Source organism: Pseudophryne corroboree, chromosome 1 (genome assembly GCF_028390025.1).
Source record: "Pseudophryne corroboree isolate aPseCor3 chromosome 1, aPseCor3.hap2, whole genome shotgun sequence".
NCBI lineage: Eukaryota > Metazoa > Chordata > Amphibia > Anura > Myobatrachidae > Pseudophryne > Pseudophryne corroboree.
In genome coordinates this window covers 957394318-957415040 of record NC_086444.1, presented here as the reverse complement: position 1 = coordinate 957415040, position 20723 = coordinate 957394318, and the positions used below count along the sequence as shown (strand labels likewise).

At 45.9% G+C, this 20723-nt stretch overlaps 1 protein-coding gene across 4 annotated transcripts in view; it reads right to left on the bottom strand.

Moving 5' to 3' along the window:
- Nucleotides 1-20393, bottom strand: part of NAF1 (nuclear assembly factor 1 ribonucleoprotein) — a 453380-nt gene extending 432987 nt beyond the window's left edge. The window contains exons 1-3 of one of the 4 annotated variants that reach the window (XM_063920445.1): nucleotides 20153-20393; nucleotides 19808-19869; nucleotides 9365-9876 (exon numbers count right to left, since the gene is read on the bottom strand). In XM_063920445.1, coding sequence (XP_063776515.1) covers nucleotides 9365-9870 — 506 coding nt within the window. In that variant the 5' untranslated portion in view covers nucleotides 9871-9876; nucleotides 19808-19869; nucleotides 20153-20393. Of the gene's footprint in view, nucleotides 1-9364; nucleotides 9877-19756; nucleotides 19779-19807; nucleotides 19870-20152 lie in introns of those variants that run through there. The other 3 variants (XM_063920447.1, XM_063920444.1, XM_063920446.1) reach the window with 3 other exon arrangements.
- Between the last annotated feature and the right edge of the window lie 330 nt (nucleotides 20394-20723).

Below are 20723 nucleotides of genomic sequence, written 5' to 3'. Positions count from 1 at the left end.
AAAAAAAAAACGAACACTCGTACCACCGGACTGAAAGGGGTCCCATGCTTTCACATCAGACCCCTTTCCCCGAATGCCGGGACACCACGTGACTCCTGTCACTGAAGTCCCTTCAGCCAATCAGGAAGCGCTACTTCCGTGGCGCTCACCTGATTGGCTGTGCGCTGTCTGAGCTGTCAGACAGCGCATCGCAAAGCCTCTCCATTACTTTCAATGGTGAGAACTTTGCCGTCTGCGGGGGTTACCCGCGGTCAGCCGCTGACCGGCGGGTGACCTCACCGCTAGCCGCTAAGTTCCCACCATTGAAAGTAATGGACGGAGCTGTGCGATGCGCTGTCTGAGTTCAGACAGCGCACAGCCAATCAGGTGAGCGCAACGAAGTTGCGCTTCCTGATTGGCTTTAGAGACCTTTCTGTGACAGCTGTCACTCTGAGAGGTCTCTCTGCATTCGGGGTAAGGGGTCCCATGTGTAAGCATGGGACCCCTTTCAGTCCGGCATAGTACGGGTGTCCGGTTTGTTATTTTTAACAAGTACGTGGATTTATCTCTGGACCCTGGCTGAGGTGAGTATATTGATCTTTTCTTTTCAGGTATCCGTGGATTCTTCATGGAGAAGAGGACCTATGTCGGCGTGTGAACATAGGTAAGTATGGGTGTGTCGACGTATGAAATAAAGTTTTACTGTCACGGTGTGTGTGTCCTGTTTTTATTTGGGTATTTTTCTTCCAGTAGAACTACAGGTACCAGCGGGCCCGTTTTTCTCCCGCATGCTGGTACTTGTGGTTCTCCAAGTACCAGCTTGCGGGGGAGGCTTGCTGGGACTTGTAGTTCTTCTGGAAAAAACAATATTCTTGACATTTTACCAAGGCTATCAGCCTCCCATCCGCAGCCCTTGGATTGGGGGGGGACAGCCTCTGGCTCCACCCCTGGCCCTTGGGTGGCTGGGAAGGGGGGGGGGACCCCTTGATTGAAGGGGTCCCCACTTCCCCAGGGTACCCCGGCCAGGGGTGGCTAGTTGGATATTTAATGCCACGGCCGCAGGGCACTGTATAAAAGTGACCCCCGGCTGAGGCATTATCTATCCAGCTAGTGTAGCCCGATGCTGGTGTATAAAATACGGGGGACCCCTACTCGTTTTGTCCCCCGTATTTTTTGCACCAGCACCAGGCGCAGAGCCCGGTGCTGGTTTTAAAAATACGGGGGATCCCCTATCAATTTTTTCCCCGCATTTTTAGAACCAGGACCAGCTCGAAGAGCCCGAGGCTGGTTATGCTTTGGAGGGGGGACCCCACGCCTTTTCAGGGATTTCACCATTCCATCTATAAAAAAAATATTTTTAAAAATATATAAATAATACTTGTGCCTCCCAAAAAGACAAACCAAGTACCTAATCCCTTCTAATATAAATAGATCTGATATTACCACGAAAAAAAAACCACAAAAAAAAAAAAACATGTTTTAAAATTTTTTTATTGGTTTCACCCTCCAAAGTGTGGCGGATTGAAAATGACGAATTTGCTGTCTAAAAGCACTGTTGTCGAATTTCCAAACTTGAATTGAATATGCTTTTGTCGAATTGCAGCACTTGTATCATTGCAGAAAAGTCGAATTTGCAAAAAGTCGAATTTTGAAAGTCCGTTTTTTTGACGGAAAGCACTGAATTCGACAATTTCAGGAATTCGACCGCAATTGCATATACCCCTATATCTATACATATTTCTTCATTCATTTTCTTTTTATACCAATCATGTTTGCAGCAGCATCTAGCTTTAATTACAAGTCATTTTTTGCCATCATTTTTATTTTTATTTTTGCTTTGTTCTGTTTTTGTTTTTCTTTGTATACCGTGTATATTTTAGTCTATATAGATTCATTTATATGAGAGCCGACTAGGTTTGTTTTTTATTTACGAGACCGAGAGCACATGAGTTGCTCTAATTAAATACTGATGGAATACATCTGTCTGATGGTTAATTGATCAGGCTAGAAATACGGACACCATGGAAGGCAGGACTACATCGTTGAAAAAGTCACATGGTATGTGACGAAACGCGTCAGACCCCGCCCTCCACACACCTCGCTCAGGTAGTCACAGGTGTTGCTTGCACGGACTGGAACGATTTCTTATCTGGCTGCAAAATCCTTTGAGAGCGACCGCTGGACGTCACGTCTCTACAGCCAGCTATTTCTTCCAGTGATCTCTATCCCTCCCCGCCGCCGTGTGGACACTGCAGGACGGATAGTCGGGGACGCCCGACTCTCGCCCAGCCCACTGGAGAGGTAAATACCTTCTACGTATTACATCCAACTTCTGCAAGCACACAGACCATTTGGAACTTTCTGTGCTAGTTTCCCGGCAATCAATTTATGCTATGGCTATTTAGCCTATGGAAAACGGACACTTGACAATATTGGGTCCTGAATCTGCATATAACGCCCTTACAGAGTTCAATTTATTCCTGATTTTTTAGGTGTGTTTTATTCCATGTGATCGGTTCATACATGTTCATTTATTGGTTTTTTAATTATATTAATCATATTAAATATTGTTAATTTTTCACATGTCGGCTCTCTTTATATACATCATCTCCTGACACACAGCGCAGCCGTTTTTTCTTTGTTATATTGTCCTTTTGCTCACTTCACGTAGTGTTCTCGGCACGCGCAGTTTTTCAGGAGTTGTTCCTAATTAGGAATTCTTAAACTGTTCATCTGCCATATTCCATAGGCGCTGTTTAGCAGTCAAGTGTTGTTGGCGCCAATCTTGTTGGCTGCATACAGAACAAACAGAGCCTCTGTTTTCCTAATTCTAGCCGTCCTGGCTACATAAATCTTTAAGGCCCTGACTACATCCAGGGACCTGGAATCCTCCAAGTCACTTGTAGCCACAGGCACCACAATAGGTTGATTCACATGGAATGAAGAAACCACCTTAGGTAAAAATTGAGGACGAGTCCTCAATTACGCTCCATCAACATGAAAAATCAAGTAGGGGCTCTTGCGAGACAAGGCCGCTAATTTTGACACCCGCCTTGCAGATGCCAAGGCCAATAACATGACCACCTTCCAGGTGAGAAATTTCAACTCAACCGTGTTAAGGGGTTCAAACCTGTGTGATTTTAAAGAACTGCAACACCACGTTCAGGTCCCATGGTGCCACTGGGGGCACAAAAGGAGGCTGGATGTGTAGCACTCCCTTTACAAAAGTCTGGACTTCTGGAAGAGAAGCCAATTCCTTTTAAAAGAATATCGACAGAGCCGAAATCTGTACCTTAACAGAGCCTAACTTTAGGCCCATATCCACTCCTGTCTGTAGGAAGTGGAGAAAACGACCCAAATGGAAATCTTCCGTAGTAGCATTCCTGACCTCTTCCGGAATACCCTTCTCAGCTAGGATCCGGCGTTCAACCGCCATGCCGTCAAACGTAACCGCGGTAAGTCTTGGAACATGCAGGGCCCCTGCTGCAACATGACCTCCCTTAGAGGAAGAGGCCAAGGATCTTCTGTGAGCATCTCCTGAAGATCTGAGAACCAGGCCCTTCGAGGCCAGTCTGGAACTATGAGTATTGTCTGTACTCTTTTGCGCCTTATGATCCTCAACACCTTTGTGATGAGAGGAAGAGGAGGAAACACGTAGACCGATTGGAACACCCATGGTGTTAACAGAGCGTCTACTGCTATTGCCTGAGGGTCCCGGGACCTGGCACAATACCTCCGAAGCTTCTTGTTGAGGCGTGACGCCATCATGTCTATTTGAGGAACTCCCCAAAGACCCGTTATCTCTGCAAAGACTTCTTGATGAAGCCCCCACTCTCCTGGATGGAGATCGTGTCTGCTGAGGAAGTCTGCCTCCCAGTTGTCCACACCCGGAATGAAGACAGCTGACAGAGCGCTTACGTGATCTTCCGCCCAGCGACGAATCCTGGTGGCTTCTGCCATCGTGACTCTGCTCCTTGTCCCGCCTTGGCGGTTCACATGAGCCACTGCTGTGACATTGTCCGATTGAATCAGCACCGGTAGGTTGCGAAGAAGACTCTCCGCTTGTCGAAGGCCGTTGTATATGGCCCTTAATTCCAACACGTTGATGTGCAGGCAGGACTCCTGGTTTGTCCATAGTCCTTGAAAATTTCTTCCTTGTGTGACTGCTCCCCATCCTCGGAGGCTCGCGTCCGTGGTTACCAGAACCCAGTCCTGAATGCCGAATCTGCGACCCTCTAGGTGAGCACTTTGCAGCCACCATAGAAGAGACACCCTGGCCCTGGGGGACAGTGTTATCTTTTGATGTAATTGTAGATGGGACCCGGACCATTTGTCCAGAAGGTCCCATTGAAACGTCCTCGCATGGAACCTGCCGAAGGGGATGGCCTCGTAGGCTGCCATTATTTTCCCCAGAACACGAGTGCATTGATGAACTGACACTCTTTTTGGCTTTAGCAGATCTCTGACCATGTTCTGGAGGTCCTGGGCTTTTTCCAACAGGAGAAAAACCTTCTTTTGTTCCGTGTCCAGTATACCTAGGAACACTAGTCGAGTTGTTGGAACCAACTGTGACTTCGGTAGATTGAGAATCCAACCGTGTTGCTGGAGTACTCTCAGAGAGAGTGACACGTTTCTCAGCAATTGCTCTTTTGATCTCGCCTTTATCAGGAGATCGTCCAAGTATGGGATAATTGTGACTCCTTGCTTGCGCAGGACCACCATCATTTCCGCCATTATCTTGGTGAAAATCCTCGGGGTCGTGGAAAGCCCAAACGGCAACGTCTGAAACTGGTAATGACAATCATGTACAGCGAATCTCAGGTACTCCTGATGAGAGGGATATATAGGGACATGAAGGTAAGCAACCTTTATGTCCAGTGACGCCATAAAATCCCCCCCCTCCAGGCTGGCTATTACCGCTCGGAGCGATTCCATCTTGAATTTGAATCTTTTCAAGTACAGGTTCAGGGATTTTAGATTTAAAATGGGTCTGACCGAACCATCCGGCTTCGGGACCACAAAAAGGGTCGAATAGTACCCTTTTCCCTGTTGGTTCAGGGGAACCCTGATAATTACTTGCTGTTGACACAGCGTTTGAATTGCAGCTAACACTACATCCCGCTCTGGGGTAGAAGCTGGTAAGGCCGACTTGAAAAATCAGCGTGGGGGCACCTCTTCGAATTCCAGTTTGTAGCCTTGCGAAACTATTTCCAACGCCCAAGGATTCACGTCTGACCTGACCCAGACCTGGCTGAAGAGTCGAAGGCGTGCCCCCACTGGTGCGGACTCCCGCAGGGGAGCCCCAGCGTCATGCAGTGGGTTTTGTAGAAGCCGGGGAGGACTTCTGTTCCTGGGCACCAGCCGAAGCAGGTGTTCTCTTTCCTCTACCCTTACCTCTGGCAAGGAAGGAGGATCCCCGACCTCTTCTGGACTTTTGCGACCGAAAGGACTGCATGTGATATTGTGGAGTTTTCTTTTGCTGTTGGGGAATAAAAGGTAAAAAGGTAGATTCACCCGCGGTAGCTGTGGAAATCAGGTCCGCGAGCCCATCCCCAAACAACACGTCACCCTTATAGGGTAAAACCTCCATATGCTTTTTCGAATCCGCATCACCCGTCCATTGGCGGGTCCATAAGGATCGTCTCGCTGAAATAGCCATGGCATTGGCTCTGTAACCCAGCAACCCAATGTCTCTTTGAGCGTCTCTCATATACAAGACTGCGTCTTTAATATGGGCTAGAGTTAACAAAATAGCATCCCTATCTAGGGTATCAAGGTCAGCCGACAAGGTATCTGTCCAAGCTGCAACTGCGCTACATACCCATGCAGACGCAATTGCCGGTCTGAGCAAAGCACCAGTATGTGAATAAATAGACTTTAATGTAGTCTCCTGCCTGCGGTCCGCAGGGTCCTTGAGGGCCGCTGTGTCTGGAGACGGCAGCGCCACTTTCTTGGACAGGCGTGTTAAAGCCTTGTCCACAGTGGGAGAGGATTCCCAACGTACCCTGTCCTGTGTAGGGAAAGAGTATGCCATTGTCAAAGTCGAAAAATATTGCAGTACACACATCACGTACGAACTACACACAGATGGCCTCCGCGCGTGTACTTGTTCTGCTGTGCGTGCAAATATTCGCAATTTGCGTATGGTCGCTCCCGCGGTCGTGCGCACCAGTGCGTGGTGTTTGTTGGCCCATTTACAGACCCTTAATACGGGATGAGAAGGATTTAATGTATACTTCGCAATACCTCGAAGCTTATTTAGAACATATACGGCACAATGATACATGCCCCTCAGACATGAATTCATACATACATGCTTTTTACTATCCCACTAGGTCATACTTTCCTACCTACCACTCTCCCCCGACCATCCAAAACTTCTGTATATATTGTGTAGATGTTTTTCTGTTTAGTGATTAGATAGTGGCAGTTATTGGTGACTGCCAAAGGGTGGACTGTCAAAGTCGAAAAATATTGCAGTACACACATCACGTACGAACTACACACAGATAGCCTCCGCGCGTGTACTTGTTCTGCTGTGCGTGCACATATTCGCAATTTGCGTATGGTCGCTCCAGCGGTTGTGCGCATCAGTGCGTGGTATGGGTATTTACGGTAGAGTTTGTGAACGCATGGAGAGCTATCAAAACACATTACATCTTCAATCCAAATAGTGCACAATGTACACATAGTCCCCCTGCACCACACCAGAAAATAACAGTTTAAATGGTTAGAACAAGGGGATTCACCTTTACAGAATAGGAGGGGACAGAACAAGGTCATAAGGTGGTGTTTGGTATCCAGCTGTAGGGTATTTTAAGGGTAACATTCCGGTGTTGGTTTGAGGAAGATCGCATGTTCCTGTAGATAGTTATGTGCAGAAGCAGAATATAGATATGAACTGTATTTACTGTACATTATGTATGCGGCGGGAATCGAGAGGAGACCACCCACAAGAGCAGTTAGAACAGACATCGCCCACCAATTCAAACCGACCTATGACCTCTCCTGTACTGTAAAAGCGCATTCCTGTGTCCAACGGACAAAGGGATTACAGTATCCATTGTATTGCTTTTGGAAGAATTGTATAAATAAAGCCTGCTGCAGCCTGGTCTGACACAAGACTCACAACGTTATCTATTAGATTACGGAGGACTGGACCGGGAAGCGCACGCGAATATACTCGCGTATGTACCATTGACTGTAGCCATTATTCTGTTATATTTTATTGTATATATTGTAACCCCCTTTCAGCAATATTACGCTGTGGTGTCTGAACCCAGTGATTTAACTACAAATCGGTGTTGTGTCTTCCTTTCCCCGCTATGGTTTAAAGGTGTATTAGTAACGCATTGCATTGCTGTATAAGGTTTAAAGCGTATTCATTGGGTGTGTACGCGCTGCGGGTGCATTGTACCGTCAGCGCGGCGTTTGTACACAGAGTCCGTACATCGTACGGGACTCTGTACGCTAATAGCGTAAAAAGTACGTAACGTGTGCACCAAGTATAGCGGCCGCAGCGGCTAAAGGTTTAAAGTGTGTTTAGAGTGTATAGAAGGTATAGCTTTTCATTCCTGTATATAAATCGACATTATCACCATATTAATTCTTTTGGGAATCTGCAGCCTCTTATCTGGAGTCTCCCAAGCTTTTTCAAATAACTCGTTAAGTTCATGAGATGGGGGAAAGTTTATTATCTGTTTCTTTCCCTTAAACATGTGTACCCTCGTGTCTGGAACAGAGGGTTCATCAGCAATATGCAACACATCTCTTATTGCAATAATCATACACTGAATACTCTTTGTCACCCTAGGGTGCAATCTAGCTTCATCATAGTCGACACTGGAATCAGAGTCCGTGTCAGTATCAGTGTCCACAATTAGTGACAAGGGACGCTTTTGAGACCCCGACGGGCCCTGTGAGTCGGTCCAATCCGAGGATTGACCCCCTGATGCCTCCCTGGATTCAGCTTTATCTAGCCTCTTATGTAAAGATGCCACACTTGCATTCAACATATGCCAAATGTCCATCCATTCCTGAGTCGGCACTACCGACGGGAACACAGCACTCATCTGCTCCACCTCCTCCTTGGAGAAGCCTTCCGCTTCAGACATGCCGACACGCACGTACCGACACCCCACACACACAGGGATATACCTATAAGGGGACAAATCCCCAACCAGGCCCTTAGGAGAGACAGAGAGAGAGTATGCCAGCACACACCCAGCGCCAAACTGACACTGGAAAATCCAGACAGCGCTTTTATATTATTATATAATGCCAATCTTCCCACTCACTGCGCTCCAATGTGCCCCCCTCCTCTTTTTCAGCCCTCTGAAGTGTTCAGCAGGGGAGAGTCCGGGGAGCCAGCGTTCTCTGCAGCCTCTGTGGAGAAAATGGCGCTGGTTAGTGCTGAGGGATCAAGCACCGCCCCCTCCAGCAGCGGGCTTCGGTCCCTCTTAAATTTTAATAGAATGGCGGGGGATCATCTATTTGCTGCCTCCGCAGCCTAATGTGACCTTTTTGCCCAAAAACGAGGTTTATTGCTGCCCAGGGTGCCCCCCCTGCGCCCTGCACCCATCAGTGCTTTCTGTGTGTCTGTGTGTGGGAGCAATGGCACGCAGCTTACCGCTGCGCACTTTACCTCATGAAGATCTGAAGTCTTCTGCCGCCTTTGACTTCTTGCTTCTCATGCTCACCCGGCATCTATCTTCCGGCTCTGTGAGGAGGACGGTGGCGCGGCTCCAGGACGAACCCCAGGGTGAGACCTGTGTTCCGACTCCCTCTGGAGCTAATGGTGTCCAGTAGCCTAAGAAGCAGAGCCTATCATTTAAGTAGGTCTGCTCCTCTCCCCTCAGTCCCACGATGCAGGGAGCCTGTTGCCAGCAGTGCCCCCTGAAAATAAAAAACCTAACAAATTTTTTTTTTTTCCCCCACAGAAAACTCAGGAGAGCTCTCTGCAGTGCACCCTTCTCCTCTGGGCACAGGATCTAACTGAGGTCTGGAGGAGGGGCATAGAGGGAGGAGCCAGTGCACACCCATACTAAAAGTTCTTTATAGGTGCCCATGTCTCCTGTGGAGCCCGTCTATACCCCATGGTCCTTACGGAGTCCCCAGCATCCTCTAGGACATAAGAGAAAACTTGATATTTTGCACACACACACACACAATGAGAACAATACAGCATTTCACATTTCAGTTACATGATTTACACCTACTATGTATACACATATACTCTGTATTAAATTTTTATAGAAGACAAAAAATGTCACATTTTGATTTTGTACAGATCTTATTTCCATTACTAAAGGTTTAGTTCTTAATCCTGCATACAGCTCAGACAATCTTTTTAGTGAGGTATATTAATGTTGGTTCGGTAACCTACCTGTCAGAAGAGGACTCTCCGGAAGAACTTTCTACACCGACAGCAGAAAAGTTAGTGTCCACTGTAATACAAAACGGAGGGCATGCGGTTTCTCCAACACTTCCATTATGGTCACCCACGTTACGGTTTTTAAAATGCATACCTCCTAGCTGTTCATCAACTTCCATTACTTCTGCCTGTAGATCACATGGCAGAGACTGAACCGTGACAGCTGGTTTCTCATTTTCAGAGACTGTGGAAGGTAACTGCATTCCATTATTATTATGCACAGTTCTATTATCAATTGCACCAACTGCTTCTTCAGATACAACCTGGGCATCAGCACACATTTCTTCTTCTGAGCTACAATGTATGAAATCATTATTGCATCCAGATAGTAGACTTTTGTTAGAAGAGCCTGAATCTGATACAGATGTTTTTTCATCTTGACATACAGAGAGGTTAACATTGCTCTGTAGAATACTGGCAGCCTGGTCAGCTAAAGTAATTTCCTCCGGTGTCTCCATAGTACTCTACACGAGAAGTAGACAAAAAGATAATAATAATAATAATAATAATAATAATAATAATAATAATAATAATAATAATAATACTACACACTCAACTTGTGTCACCCAAATTACTTCTACAAACTTTTAAGTGATATACATTTACAGTGCAAGATAAATCAATAATTAGTAAACCTCCCATTGATCTTTAGGACAGGCATGTCCAAACTGCGGCCCTCCAGCTGTTGAGAAACTACATATCCCAGCATGCCCTGACAGTTTTGCTGTCAAAGAATGCTAAAACTGTGTCAGGGCATGCTGGGATGTGTAGTTTCTCAACAGCTGGAGGGATGCAGTTTGAACATGCCTGCTATAGGAGGATTCTTCTTTCGTACAACAGTCCTAATGGATTTATACAACAAGTCTACTAATGGAGCTGTGACAGATAAGGTGACTAAGCTGGTTCCCATAATATTGGTGGTGCTGCTAATACAGAACTGACCTTTCAGACACTTAGGGGACGATTCAATTGTATTACCCCACGTCTAGACACCCGGTAGTCACAGGGATGCCATTTCTTCTTGCAGCCTCCTAAGGTGCGTGGAGAAATGTGCGCTAAGTCTGCACTTTGGATGTCCAAACCTGGACTTCAGATAGGATTAGCTGTTTTACGCGGCTAAACTGTCTTTTTGGGCGCAATATGCATGTGCGCCAAACATCAACTGAATTGTGACAATTGTTTCGGCATCTAAACATTCTCGTTTAGATGGGATTATTAAACAGTCAAAACAATTGAATTCCTCATTTACTTTGACTATGGGGCTAATTCAGTTGTAAGCGATGTCGAGATGAGCATTTCTCAGCCAAACACGGTACTGCCAAAGAAAAAGTTTTCCCTCGTACCTCTATGGGGTGTGAGGGAAAACTTTTGATGTCAGCAGGCACAATGGGCCATTTGCGTCCAATTGAATTCTCTCCTGTAACGGATTTTTATTTTCTGGTTTTACACTAGACTAAGCGTTAGCAGCTAGTCACAACTAGCTGGCTGCATATATTTATGAGCCTGGTTATCTTACAAAATATAACACTGAGGGGTCATGTGCATGGGAATAGGTATATTACACTATAATCCTGGAAAGTCCTATCCATGAGCCTGGGTAAATTACACAATGTAACACTGAGGGGTCATATCCATGAAACTGGATATATTACACTTTATAACATAGGTTGGGTACAAAATGTCGGCAGTCAGGATCTCGACAGCAGAATCTTGATGGATGCCAGTTAGTATTCTAACACCAAACCCCACCCCCAAGTGCCTGACCCTAAAACTAACCCTAACCGTCGGGATCCGTTGGCATTACTAGGTATATTACACTATATAATACTGCAGGGTCATATCCATGAGCATGGGTATCATACACTATATAATCCTGGGGAGTCGCATCATCCAGCTGGGTACAGTATATTACACTATATAAAACTTGAGAGGTCACATGCATGAAACTGGATATATAACACTAAGGGGTCATATCCATGAGCCTGGGTATTGTATATTACACTGCAGTACATAATAGTATGCATAAGAATGGGAATATCACAATATATAATCCTGGGAAGTCATAGCAATAAGCCTGGGTAAATTATACTATATAATAACTAGTTAAAAGCCCATCAAAATGACGGACACCTGGGCTGGATAATATGGTGTGGGGGTGAAAGGCGGTCACTACTCACACAGGAGCTGCAGGGTTTCTGGAAGTCCTGCTGCCGGGAGCTCGGGCTGTCATGCTGAGGGTGTAGAATTACCCTTTTATATATGTATATAGATGGTGCACTATATACACCAGTACTGGCACGTGTAAACTCACCAGTCCCCGCACAGCTCCCAGGCAGTCTGGGGGTAGAGAACACCAGTGGCCACCAGCAGCTAGCTGTTGGGGTCTGGTTCATGGCCTGTGCAGGGTGTGGGAGGAGTGAGCACAGGACCCTGGGCCTCCACTGGCGCACAGCAGTTGAGCCAATTATCTGCCTAGTCAACCGCATCATCTGCAGCCCCAGCGCCGACACCTCCACCTCCCGGGCACCGCACTGCTCACCTCACACATGGTCTCCCCACTTCCTGCCGGACTAAATCACCTTCTCCCTTGCCGGTAAGTGGCCACGTGTCCCCGGTGCTTCTGCATTGAGTGCTGTGGGACCATATTGTGACTCCTGTATCTGTTTCCTGGTTACTGTTGCTACTTGCTGCAGAGTCCTGGAAAGTGTATGGAGTAGGGGGAGCAGAGTACGCGGTATATGGTGGGAGCATCATATGGAGGAGGAAGGTGCCCTGTACTATATGGAGTTGTATGGGGGTGCAGTGTGTACATAGGGGCAGTATATGGTGGGGGTGCAATGTACATAGGGTGTGTGTGCGCGCGTGTGTCACGGTGGTGAGGAGCAGCATCCGCCTCTTATACATATACAGGTTGAGTATCCCTTATCCAAAATGCTTGGGACCAGAAGTATTTTGGATATTGTATTTTTCCGTATTTTGGAATAATTGCATACCATAATGAGATATCATGGTGATGGGACCTAAATCTAAGCACAGAATGCATTTATGTTTCATATACACCTTATACACACACACAGCCTGAAGGTCATTTTATCCAATATTTTTAATAACTTTGTGCATTAAACAAAGTGTGTGTACAATTCATTTAGGTTTCATATACACCTTATAAACACAGCCTGAAGGTCATTTAATACAATATTTTTAATAAATTCTGTATTAAACAAAGTTGGTGTACAATGAGCCATCATAAAACAAAGGTTTCACTATCTCAGTCCTACTCAAAATATTCCGTATTTCGGAATATTCCGTATTTCGGAATATTTGGATATGGGAAACTCAACCTCTATATTAATTTAACCATAAGAGGAAAAAACATTAAATTTTTTATATGAATGGTCGTTATAAATGGCTACTGCCACACCAAAACCTACCCCGACTCTCTCTCTCCATATTCAGCAAGTCTGAAACAGTCAGATCAATGTTTTTAATGAATTAGCAGCAGGCTGTAACATCTCCGTTATGGCTAAAACTAGTAAAAGCCTTTCTCATGAGGCCTACTGTGACAAATTACATGGCCCTATGTGGGCACTGCTATTATGTAGTGTTAGGACTGCTGACATAGGAGAAGCCTTGAAGTGGCGCAGCAGCTTAAACATGTGTTTGCAAACATGTGTAAACTAATTCTCTGAATTTCTATTACCAGATAGGTTCAGGTATGGTTAAAGGTAATTTTTAGTGTGCTGAAGGGAAATGTAGGGGTGGGATTTGCAACCCCCTTCCTCTGTTTGTTTGTCTGTGACACCTCCCCCTTACCAGCACCTGATACATAATTATCTCCAGGAATGATCGAGCATTTACCATTGTTTGTCTGCTTATGGCTAAAACTAAGTTGGAGACAGGACCTTTGACATCACCAGGGGGAGGAGCAAGACCCATACAAGGTCCCTGAAATGTATGCTCCGCTTGCCACCGGGATACTAAAGGGAGCAGTTGATAGCGTGGATAGTGAAAGAACTATCCTGCCGGACTAGCTCCTCCCCCTGACATTAAGAGGTCCTTTCTCCAACTTGGTTCTAGCATCTACATAACATCTACCTGCATGGCAAATTTCACTTTAATTTAGTCCGTGTGGCAGCCTCTAATGGCCACCGGCGCACATAACAGCGGTGAGGAGCAGCCTAGCCTTTTATTACACAGGATGAGGGGTCATATCCATGAGCTTGGGTATATTACACTACATAAAAGAAAGAGCATGTCCATGAGACTGATTATAATAGGATTTTAATACCTACCGGTAAATACTTTTCTCTTAGTCCGTAGAGGATGCTGGGGACTCCGTAAGGACCATGGGGTATAGACAGATCCGCAGGAGACATGGGCACGCTAAAAAGACTTTGACTGGGTGTGAACTGGCTCCTCCCTCTATGCCCCTCCCCCAGACCTCAGTTAGCAAACTGTGCCCAGGAGAGACGGACATTTAGAGGAAAGAATTTATTGTTTAAACACGGTGAGCGTCACACCAGCTCACACCACGAACATGCCGCAGAACGAGGCATTCAATAGAATACCAGCCAACGGGATGAACAATACACAGCCACATGCTGAGAGAATATGTAACACAACCTGTGTGTCAACACAACCAATAATAAGACACCGCATGCCATGGCATGAACGTCAGCAACAGCCTGACAGAAAAGAACCACCACAAGAGTGTAACCATAACCAATAACTGCAGACACAGTATGCACTGGGACGGGCGCCCAGCATCCTCTACGGACTAAGAGAAAAGGATTTACCGGTAGGTATTAAAGTCCTATTTTCTCATACGTCCTAGAGGATGCTGGGGACTCCATAAGGACCATGGAGTTTATACCAAAGCTCCAGACCGGGCGGGAGAGTGCGGATGACTCTGCAGCACCGATTGAGCAAACATGAGGTCCCCATCAGCCAGGGTATCAAACTCGTAGAGCTTAGCAAAAGTGTTTGAAACCGACCAAGTATCCGCTTGGCAAAGTTGAACCGCCGAGCCTCCTCGGGCATCCGCCCAAGAAGAGCCCACCTTCCTAGTTGAATGGGTCACCACCGAATTCGGTAACGGCAATCCAGCCGTAGAACGAGCACGCCGAATCGTATCACTGATCTAGCGTGTAACCGACTGCAGAGACGCAGGCGCCCCAATAACGCTGGGAGCATACCTGACAAACAGAGCCTCTGTTTCCCCAATCTGAGCCAAATTGGCGACATAAATATTCAAAGCCCTGGCTACAACGAGAAACTTTGAATCAGCCAATGCTTAAGTAACCACATGCATCAAATATGCTGGTTTCTGCGAAACACCGAAACCACTTTTGGCAGAACTATTATCCAAGTTCTCAATTCCGCTCTATCCACCTGGAAGGTCAAACAGGGGCTCTTGTGAGACCCAGCCGCTACTTCCGACACCGGCCTTGCGGACGCCAAAGCCAAATGCATGACCACTCTCCAAGAGAGAAATTTTAACACAACCTTTCATAAAGGTTCCAATCATTGTGACACAAGAAAACGCAACACCACGTCAAGGTCCCACGGTGCCAATGGGGGCACAAATGGAGGTTGGATGCGTAGTACTTCTTCCACGAAGGTCCGAACTTCCAGAAAGGTCACCCATTCTTTCTTGAAAAAAAATTTATAAGGCCAAAACCACACTTGAATGGAGCATAACTTTAGGCCTGTACCCACACCTGCTTGCAAAGAATGGAGAAGAACGACCCAGCTGAAGCTTCCGTAGTAGCCTTCTTGGATTCACACCAAGACACATTTTCTCCAAACACGGTGGTAAGACTTCGCCGTTACTTCTTTTCTAGCCTGAAGAAGAGTGGAAATGACTTTACTGGGAATACCCTTTCTGGCTAGGATATGGCGTTCAACTGCCACGCCTTCAAACGCAGCAAGTCTTGATACACGCCCGGATCTTGCTGTAACAGTTCCTCACGTAGAGGAAGATGGCCAGGGATCTTCTACGAGTAAATCTTGAAGAACTGGATACCAAGCCTCGCCTGAACCTTTGTTCTTCTTACGTTTATCACCTTCAGAAAAGTGAAAACGGAGGGGACACATAGACCAACTGAGTTTCCCCTGACCTGGAACAATATCCCTGAGATCTCTCTTTGAGGCGAGACGCCAGCATGTCCAATTGAGGCACTCCTCAAAGACTTGTCGCTTCAGTGAAACTTCTCGATGACTACAGTATTTCTCCCGGATGGAGATCGCGTCTGCAGAGGAAACTATTTCTCCGTCGTACACATCCAGAACGAAGACTGCTAATATAGCGTATGCCAGTCTTTCCACCCAGCAGAAAACTTTTACGGCATCGGCAATTCCCGCCTTGTTCCGCCCTAGCGGCTTACTTACACCACTGCTGTCAAGTCGTCCGACAGAATTAACACGGGCAGATCACTAAACATATGTTCACTGAAAATAGCTCTTAATTTAAGAAAGTTTATTGCAGACAAGCTTCCTAGCTTGAACTTTTCCTCTGGAAATACTTCCCTTGCAAGGACTGCTCCCCAGTCTCGGAGATCTGCATGCATGGACACCAAGATCTCATCCTGGATTCCGAACCTTCGTCCCTCTAGGAGGTGAGAACTGAGCAGACACCACAGGAGCGATATCCTGGCCATTAGGATTATACTCTGGCGCATGTGCAGGTGAGACCCGGACCACATTTCCAACTGGCCCCGTGAAAACCATTCTGGCATTTGACCTGCTCACCGAAAAAGCCTCTTAGGCCGAACCATCTTCTTCATCAACGGAACATATTGATGGATTGTCACTGCAAATCTGATCCGACTCCGGTTCCTCAGACCTCTTTCCACAGGAACACACAGAACCTCAACCGTTCAGTATCTACTCTGATACCCACCTCCGACGTCTACGTCGTTGGGAACAACAGCCTTCCCCTGTGTTGAAGAACAGTCAGAGAGAAACAACGATTTGCACTTGTGTCTTGACCTCGCCTTAATCAGGAGAGTGTCCCAGTACAGAATAACAATGGCTCTCACTAGTGAACGAATACCATCCTACTGCCATCACTCCGGTGAAATGGCAAAGACAGTCCTGGATATCCACCCAGGTAATCTGAATGCGGAGAACAACGCATTTAAACCTCTAGTTTCTTTTTTTTCTTAAATAGGGACAGAAGGACAATGTCCTGAATATGACACACCTTTGGTATGGCGTCACGTACTACCTCCTCTTCCAGATGGGAAACGGCAAGAACTATTAGTGAGGGGAAACATCTGTAACTCCAGAATGCTCTTTTGGATTCTATAATTAACTCACAGGTCCTAGTCTAATCCTGAACTGACTGAAAAGTAGTAGACGAGTTCCCACCAGAGTGGCCTCCAGCCCGATAAGACTCCGCGACATGTGATGGATGTGGTTAAAACAGAAAACGACATCCGTTTCTGCAAACCTAACAAGGCTTCAGAACTCTTACCTTTTCTCCTTCCACTGTCTGCACCGAAAAGGAAAAAAAGAACAGTATCGAACCGGTTAAAACGACTGCATCCCACAAAAGAATGAGTCACCACCGTTGTGAAGGAGACTAACTCACGAAGTTAGATTTACCAGCAGTCTCCGCCGGGATTGACTGAACTGAGGCCTCCCCAAACAGCGGTACACCGTCCCAGGGAAAACCTCCAGTATCTCTCGGAGTCAGTCTCAGCATTCCCCCGGCCACACCTTCTGTATACGTACGGCAACCTGCCGCAATGTTATAGAAAAGAATCAACGGAAGGAACAACCTTTACTCTCTTTAGGTTAATTCTATCGGATGCCTTTCCGAATATAAACACTCCCACATGTGCATGTAATGCAAATAAGCTCAAAGCATAGAAATAAAATATCACTTAGCTTCCTGTATACGATCCTTTGTGGCAGGGCCCCGTGTCGACCAGGAGGAGTTGACTTTCACAGTATTCCATCCGCAGCGGGAAAAGAACAAGCATTCGGACTCCTTGAGAGGATCGGAGACCAACTCGACACTGCCGACCTAGCTTTATCAACAGAGCGACCAGCACATGAGAAAGAATACTATTACTTCAGCATTCATTATAAATCATAATATGAATATACATAATGCAATACACAATTACGCACACACATATATATATATATATATATATATATACACACATATATATACATATACATATATATACATACATATACATATATACATATACATATTAGTGATGAGCGGATTCGGTTTTACTCGGTTCTCAAAACGGCATCTTATTGGCTCACGGATGTCACGTGTTTTGGATAGCCAATAAGATGCCGTTTTGAGAACCGAGTAAAACCGAACCTCGCTCATCACTAATATATATATATATATATATATATATATATATATATATATATATATATATATATATATATATATATATATATATATATATATATACACATACATATACACACACACACATATATTATATATAAAACATACTAATAAGCGGATTGTCCAGAACCTTTGTGTCCCTATTGACCTCAATGCGTTCTGAATGTGTATGACCATGTACTGAATGCCCCAGTTGTAGATCTACCAGGAAACATTATGGTCGACAGAAACCGAGTATTCGTCGACAGCAGGGAGTAGTAACCAGGCAAAATAACATTCTTGCAACCCCGAGAGGTCCGCGGGAAGTATACACAAATAATTTTAAGAACACTTCCCCACATACACCACCATATCTGTGTTCGAGGTACAGGCACATGGACCTGTACCATATATATATATATATATATATATATATATATATATATATATATATATATATATATATATATATATATATATATATATATATATATATATATATATATATATATATATATATATATATATATATACATACATATACATATACATATACACACACACACACGTGAAAGGCAGTTACATGTTAATTTACACCCAGTAATAACAGTCGGTGCCGAGAGGGCCACCTACATACTACTGCGTCTCCCAAACAGTGCTTACTTTAAACAAGCATACAAGTACCGACCTACTGATACTGCACTTAAAGAACCAAGCATCAACAGGTCTCGGTGTAGCCGACAGTGATCCCCACAGCTATTTGTGACAGAACAGTCACGCATGTCGACACATGTTGACTAAAAAGCTATAGTGGGTATCTGACAGGGAACACACAGATATATGCACACAAATAATGATTACATGTCCATTATCTAATATAGTGCCATAATTTCTTCTATATAGCACTAACACACTGTGTCCCCCCTCATCTGCACTATATTTACGCTTTTGGCGGGGACATGAAGAAAATGGCGCTAAATCCTTGTGTGAGGGCTAAGCCCCGTCCCAACTCGGCACGCTTCAGCCCCTCTAAGAAAATAAATTTGTATGCTGGCGGGGTTCCGTATACAGTGCACACGCACTGTATACACACTTTATTACACCCATAAGAGGTTTATATTGCTGCCCAGGGCGCCCTCCCCCCTGCGCCCTTGCAAAGCCGCTGTGCAAGTGAGCAATGGCGCGCAGCGTAGCCGCTGGATTCATACTGGCGGGGGATCGTACACCTAATATGCACCTCCTCCAGCGGATTTTAGCCTCAGTAACTTGCTGCCCAGGGCGCTCCCGCTCCCCCCCCCCCCCCCCCTGCACCCAGTGAGTGCCGTTGGTGTGTGGGAGCATGGAGCGCAGCGCGACCGCTGCGTGTTACCTCCGTTACTGAAGTCTTCTGCCGTCACTGAAGTCTTCTGTTCTTCACATACTCACCCAGCTTCTTTCTTCTGGCTTCTGTAGGGGGGTGACGGCGCGGCTCCGGGAACAAGCAGCTAGGCGAACCAAGTGATCGAACCCTCTAGAGCTAATGGTGTCCAGTAGCCTAAGAAGCAGAACCCTTGAACTAAGATGAAGTAGGTCTGACTTCTCTCCCCTCAGTTCCACGATGCAGGGAGCCTGTAGCCAGCAGGTCTCCCTGAAAATAAAAAACCTAACAAAAAAGTCTTTAGAGAAACTCTGTAGAGCTCCCCTAGTGTGTGTCCAGTCACTCCTGGGCACAAAGTCTAACTGAGGACTGGGGGAGGGGCATAGAGGGAGGAGCCAGTTCACACCCAGTCAAAGTCTTTTTAGTGTGCCCATGTCTCCTGCGGATCCGTCTATACCCCATGGTCCTTACAGAGTCCCCAGCATCCTCTAGAACGTATGAGAAAATACATTATATAACACTGGAGGGGTCATATGCATTAAACTGGGTGTATTACACTCTGTATATAAGCCTGAAGGCCAGGGTCATATTTATTTATTACCAGTTATTTATATAGCACACATACAGTGGGGCAAAAAAGTATTTGGACAGCCACCGATTGTGCAAGTCGACCCACTTAAAAAGATGAGAGAGGTCTGTAATTTCCGTCATAGGTACATTTCAACTGTGAGACAGAATCTGAAAAAAAAAAAAACCACCTTATACTGGGGGGGTCACATGCATGAGGATGGATATAATACACTATATAACAATAAGAGGTCATATCCACGAGAAAGGGGAATATGAAATGCTGGGGTTGCATATCGAAGGCTGGATACAATATTACAACAAACAGTAAATCTGATGACAAACATTCGGGTGTTACTGTACACAGGAGATTAAAGCCATGTGTCTCTTTACTACAGATTTGCAGTGCTAGTACATTCATTGCCTTAAATGCCCCAATCAGTACGGTACTCACCCAGGTGCGGCTCCTGTTCTCACAGCCTCACATACCCCGAACCAGCAGCGGTAACAATTATAAAGCGCACGCGGGCAGCACGGGAGAACTAGGCTTAACCCAGGCAACACACGCGGCTCAGCTTTGCATTCCAAGCCTCGCTCTGAGTCACGGCGCATTTCCATTGGATCTTGTTGTAAACGCGACTCGTTCCCTGTAGTGTTGCTCCGCCTCCTGCCGTAGCTACGCAGGTGACGTCGCCTGAACTTAACCGCTGTAGGACAGGCAGGGTGGGCGTCGGTGATTATGTTGCCTGCAGGTCCCTTAGGCCACTTGGATCTAGCCTCAACCCTGACACCAGTGCTAATACACACAGCTGGCTGCCGCCATGTAGGTGTCTATGTACAGCACGTGTTCGGCCATCTGCCTTCTGCAGGGTTGCTTAGGTGATGGAGCTTACAGCAGCAACATTGTGTTTTGTTATGTGATAAACTCTTTGCGGGGGTATCCGATTAGAATTTATCTGTTTTCGGTCTATAGAAACAACCTGATGATACAATTTATGACCGATGGTCATTATCACGGTATCCAG